The sequence below is a fragment of the Ochlerotatus camptorhynchus genome, unplaced genomic scaffold (assembly GCF_037179485.1).
Source record: "Ochlerotatus camptorhynchus isolate MF236.1 unplaced genomic scaffold, CSIRO-AGI_Acam_v1.1 ptg000045l, whole genome shotgun sequence".
Classification (NCBI taxonomy): Eukaryota; Metazoa; Arthropoda; class Insecta; order Diptera; family Culicidae; genus Ochlerotatus; species Ochlerotatus camptorhynchus.
The window spans coordinates 2,778,611-2,784,613 of NW_027040536.1; the positions used below are offsets into that span (position 1 = coordinate 2,778,611).

The 6,003-nt window shown below is 38.1% G+C and overlaps 1 protein-coding gene across 1 annotated transcript; it reads left to right on the forward strand.

The window, feature by feature from the left end:
- The first annotated feature begins 456 nt into the window (after positions 1-456).
- On the forward strand, positions 457-1,520 carry LOC135714783 (jerky protein homolog-like). Its single transcript, XM_065238155.1, has one exon. The coding sequence runs from the start codon at positions 486-488 to the stop codon at positions 1,488-1,490; it is 1,005 nt and encodes a 334-aa protein (XP_065094227.1). The 5' UTR covers positions 457-485; the 3' UTR covers positions 1,491-1,520.
- Positions 1,521-6,003: the final 4,483 nt, after the last annotated feature.

Below are 6,003 nucleotides of genomic sequence, written 5' to 3' on the forward strand. Positions count from 1 at the left end.
GGAGTCAATTCGGATGAAACTAGAAAAATTCAGAGAACATGGCGTGGAAAATCGAAAAACGATGAAGGAGCAGAATTTTCCCTTACTGGAGGAAGCGCTTTACCTATGGGTTTTGCAACAACGTGAGGCTAATATTATTGTCACATTGGATGTGATCAAGGCCAAAGCAGAACAACTGTTCCAATGCTTTCAAGATCTTGGTGTTTATCTGGATCTTACTTTTTTGATTTCGGATGGCTGGGTGCGCCGTTTTAAACAGCGTTTCGGATTACGTGTTTTGGTGGTGGCAGGAGAGAAAGCTTCCGCGGATAAAGAAGCGTACCTTAAATTCAAGGAATTGCTCATGAAGAAAGTATTGGAAATGAATGTGACAAAAGCCCAAATTTTTAATGCAGATGAATCAGCACTTTTCACCAAGCACTATCGCATTATGGGACGAGACAGTCGCTTCGGGACGAAAGCTCAACAAAACCCGATTCACATTCATGCCGTGCTCGAACATGGATGGTTCTCTCAAAATGAAACTGATGTTCATTGGGGTAGCCGAGAACCCCCGTGGATTTCCTCGCGGCTTTCAGCAATCATTACCGGTATCCTACTACAATTCCAAAAAAGCTTGGATGACACGTCAGTTGTTCCGTACCTGGTTTTATGACGAGTTCATTCCCGCTGTCCGGAAGTTCTCTGCTGAGCACGATTTGGAACCGTCAGCGCTTTTGGTTCTGGATAACTGTACTGCTCACTACGATGGATGCGATGATTTGAAGATTGATGATGGATTAATTCAAGTGATGTACCTTCCACCAAATGTGACAGCAGAATGCCAGCCGATGGATCAGTCGGTGATCAACGCAATCAAAACCAGGTACAAACGGAAGCTGATGCTTAAGCTTGTTTTGGAAAACGAAGATTTGCCCTTGGAACAACGGCTGAAAAATGTGTCCTTACGGCAGAGTATTGATTGGATTGCTGAAGCTTGGGACGAAATCAGTCAGGTTACCATTGAAAATTCCTGGAAAAAGTTGTTCGATGAGTTTCCAGGTTGTGAATGGAGCATGTCTGAACAGGCGGAGGATTTTTTTGCTGATTTCAAGTCCCTTGTAGCATCAATTGATGGCATAGCCGGAACAAACACAACCGACGAACAAATCCAGCTTTGGCTTGAGGATCGAGTAGTAGATTCCAATGGTACAACAGTTTCAATAACCAGCGAAGTGTTCAGAGACGAAGAAATAGTCAGCGCAGTTTTGAATAAAGCAGACGATTTAACTTTCACGGAGGAAGAATGGTTGGATACCACCCCGGAGGCTTTGAACGGAAGTGCCCTTGCTACTGAAAACGAAGAACCCGAAGACATCGATTTTCCAACCGCGATGAAGTCGCTTGATAACGTGATCCAATTCGTACAGAACAATCCCGCTCAGACTTTGAAACTGAAAACCCTGCGAACTGAATTGCTGGAAGCAGAGTGGAAGAGACGCAATCTGTAACTGTTTTGTTTTAATTTGCTTGTTTTATGAATTAAATTGATTTTTTACAAAAAATATTTTGTTTTTCGTTATTTTTTTATCAATCATTGAAAGACCCCCCAAAAAATATGACAGCAAAACGTCAGCATGATTTTGACATCAGATTTTGACATCAGATTTTGACGGATGACTCGCGCCCCAATTAGCGAACCCCCAATTAAAAAGCGCCCCAACCAGAAAACCCCCAATTTGCGAACTTCCACTGTATAGCTTGAGTTTAAAGAAATTGATTGACTAAAACCGAGGTTGTTTGTATTTTGTTATATTTTATTAATTATATATCGACGAGATGGATCCGGAATTTTGACGTCTGTGTTTGAAGGAGATACCTGCGATGTGTCGAAGAAAGTCTACGAGGAGGCCTGTTGCTGTTGGTGCAGCTCCACTTGGTTATTTGGATGAGATCATTCCTGTTGCGAGAGGCAACAGGCGGACAGGGGATTTCTTCCGTAAATTTATTACCAGAATCCAGAATATAGGAATTCGTAGAGATATTATAATTTTCATGTAGAAAGGTTACATAAAGCCCGATTCAAAGTAAATTTGGACGCATTTAAGTGATCATACACGGTTGATCAAAACGTCAAACAAAAGGGTATTTATTCAGCTTTCAAACGATACATAACAAGTTATTACATTTCACCGTTTCGAACGAACTGTCGCACTTTACTTGTGATCGATGCCATCATGATCTGCACAGTCGCTGGTGACACTGTACACACCAAATTTAAATCGCTGGAATTCAGCAAAATTTTGCTGATTTTGGACTTGATGAAAGATCAGCAAACATTCCAGCAAAATAATGCTGCTGAAACTTCCAGCAATTCGATGTTCTGTCAAAATGACAAAATTTTACTGAATCTTCAGTGAACATTTTATTTTTTGCTGAAGCCGCAGCAGAAGACGAATTGACAGCGATTAACTGATTTTCCAGTAAATTTCTGGAAAATATTACTGAAACAACAGCAAATTATTTTTATTCTGTTTTTACTGATAGCACGTTTTAGTTGTATGTTACTAATTGTTTTATTTCTTATCTTCAATATATAACACTATAAAATTCTTCAATAAAAACAATTAAAGCACTATACACTTAAAGACACATGTCATTAGTAGCCACCGTTGATTGGAACGACCCTCTCGGTAGAGACCTTGCAATTTGGGGCAGCTATTGCAGCAGTTATTGACGTCATGAGCTCGTCAAGCATAAGCTCGTAGCTTTCAAAGCCCTTCGAGCTGCTTCTGCGTTCGCGGAGAAAATGGGAAAATGTCTTCCGATGAACTGAGCGCGATAGACCCACCGAGCAATAACGCCATTTGGTGAGATTGGGCAACTTCAAGAATTGCTTGAAACTGCAATAATAATGAAGAATAATGAAACGGTTTTGCAAATTTTAAAAGAAAACTATTTACCTTTGGATTTGTTTTGAGGTTGAATATTTTCGGAATCGTGCCATTGAAAAAAGTGTCAATGACAATGATAAAATGTGTTGTCAGGTAGCGTAGCGGTATTTGCGCGACCTGTCATTTAAGTAGACAAGAAGAACAGCTTACTGATTATCAGCAAAAAAAATTGACGTTTGTCTATTTTACTGGATTTCAGCAATGCTAAAAATGCTAATACTGAACTCCAGCAAAGAATTGTTTTGCTGAACCCAATTCAGCAAACTATTTTGCTGAAACTCAAAATCGAAATTTGGTGTGTACCGGCGAACTTATTCCACTTAAAACGCATTTGTTGTGCATTTGCCACTTCTTTACCGCATCCTCGAAGTTTTCGCTTGACAATTGCACAATATTTTTCGATCGGTCTGAACTCAGGGAAATTCGGAGAAATTAACATTGTTTGCAGTTTACCATTCTAGTACCTCCTTAGAGTAGTGACAGCTGGCTAGATCCGGCCAAAACATAACGTTGGTCGTGTGTTGCTGAATGAAGGGTAAAATCCACTTTTTCAGACACTCTTTAATGTAAACCTTCGACGTCATTGTGTGAGATATGATGAAAACCTTAGTTTTAAGGCCACAACTGCAGATTCCTTGCCAAATCATTAGTTTCCGAGCAAACTTATCAGCAAAAACAACGACATCCCCACGACCAGTTGCCAGGTAAAATGTTCGTCCGGGGATTTGTTTATAATCCATTTTGACATATGTTTCGACATCCATTAAAATATAGTCAAATTTCGTCAAAACTCGTTCGCATAATCGTGCTCGCTTTTTGGCCACTAAATTTTGTTTCAGGGAGCGATTCGGATGTTTACTGGCACAAAAAGACTTATATCCTTCTCTTGAAAGGATGTTACGCGCGGAGGAAAAGTTGGAATCGTATTTCTTTGCCAAATCACGTATGGCGACACCTGGGTTGCTTTTCACGTACCTCAACACCTTTCTCCTCAGCTCTTTGACCCTAGTGCCACATTTAAGATAGATGCGCTGTGCTCTAACCACACTCAGAGTATCCTTCGTAACGTCTTGTAGACTCACCGTTGACTTTGGGAATTTTAACACTTTTGCTATTTTTGAGGCAGGGTTCTCTAGATAATTGTGCACAATTAATTTTCTTTTCTCAAGTTCCATGATCCGTAATTTCGGGATGCGTCGATCAATCGAGAAAAACTTTTCACCAATTTCTTCGTCAATGAAACATCAACAAATGCCTGTCAAACGTTTTTTGTTCCAACCACCAGGGGCGCGGTGGTGTATTAAACCGTGCGTCCAGATTTACTTTAAATCGAGCTTTAGGTTATGTTATAATGTGTTTTGTATATATCTATAAGTGTGTTCTATAATAATTTTATTTGCGTGTATGCGATCGTTATCGGTGTAAGCTCTAGCTGTAAATTTGGTTTGTAATAAGTGTTTCATTTTACTCACGTTTAGTCCCCTTTCTGTAGTTGTTTGATTTTAACTGTTTTTGAGAGTAGGATGCGACAAGCTGTAATGTTTGTATAGTTGAGATTTAGAAGAAATTCTTTATAATTTAATTTTATTTATTTTCTTACCGCGATTCCAACTTTGTAGGGTATTTTAGGTTAGATAGTAGCTCTATTAAGCAGTAGTACCCTTAAAGTTATTAGTTCAGGTTTAGGATAGTTATAGGTTCAATTTAATTTAATTATACTCACAAGATTAGTAATGTAAGTATAAACTATTATTTAATATTAATCCCTTTTATGGAAAACTGTAAATAATTTAGTATTTAGCACAAACAAACTTGCAATTGCTCATTACAGCTAAAATGCTAGTTTTCCAAATTATGAAACTTTACATGAACGTTTAATGATAAAGTTTCAACCTTATGTATTATGGTTTTTTGGAACTGGACCTTACAAATAATGGGTTGTTAAGAACCATTACCATTCCAAATTCTTGTTTTCTCCATACATTTTCAGAAAGAGAACTTTATAAGAACGTTTTTACTTATGATTTGAGAACATTAATGGTAATGGTTATGGTAGTCAGTAAGGTCCATTAATGGTTTTGTATTATCGCTCAACTTTACGTGGAATATATCGTGAATTGGTAATCAGTAAATTACAGGCAACCAATTCGCGATATATTCCACATAAAGTTGATCGATGTGACAAAACCATTCGTGGACCTTACTGACTACCATAACCATTACCATTAAAGTTCTCAAACCATAAGTTAAAAGGTTCTAATATAGTTCTCTTTCTGAAAATGTATGGAGAAAACAACAATTTGGAACGGTAATGGTTCTTAACAACCCATTATTTGTAAGGTCCAGTTCCAAAAAACCATAATACATAAGGTTGAAACTTTATCATTAAACGTTCATGTAAAGTTCCATAACCATTTCAGTTAAAGTTTAGCAGGGATCATAAATAATTTTTAACCATTTTAGGTAAGGTCAATTTATGGTTCGCGTTTATGCGGGGATTTGTGCGTTTGTCCTCGATGAAGTGACGACTGTTGGAGATCAAATTTTCACTGTTGTTTCAGTTGAAATTGACGGCTATTGAAGTGAAACGATTGTATACCATGTAATTTATTTTCAGAGGTTGGCTGTGTGCCTTGAGAAAAGTTTGGGTCATTTACCTAGAAGAAGCATGGGCTGTGTGCCGTAAGAGAGGATTGGTTGTGTACCTAGATGAGAAAAGGGCTGTGTGCCTTAAGGAAGAATAGGTTGTGTACCTATACGAAACATAGGCTGTGTGTTTTGTGAGAAAGATTGGATATGCTCCTGTTGTGTTAAATAAAAACACAAAACATGCATTGCGTTTTAAAATAAAACAGAAAAGCTGACATATTTTACAGCTTATATATTTTATTACATTTAAACTTAACAAACAAATAAGTAACAACTCAAGGCGGAAGTAGCCGTCAACAATGCTGATGATGGTACAGTACGCAACAAACACCCTACTGCTTTCTCTCTGAGATGATCACGTTGGTCATGACGAGAGGAGCAACACAATAGTTGGGTAAAGAAGAACTGCATTATAACACAC

Coding starts and splice junctions, on each gene's coding strand:
- LOC135714783 (XM_065238155.1), top strand. CDS start 486: ATGCCGTGCTCGAACATGGATGGTTCTCTCAAAATGAAACTGATGTTC.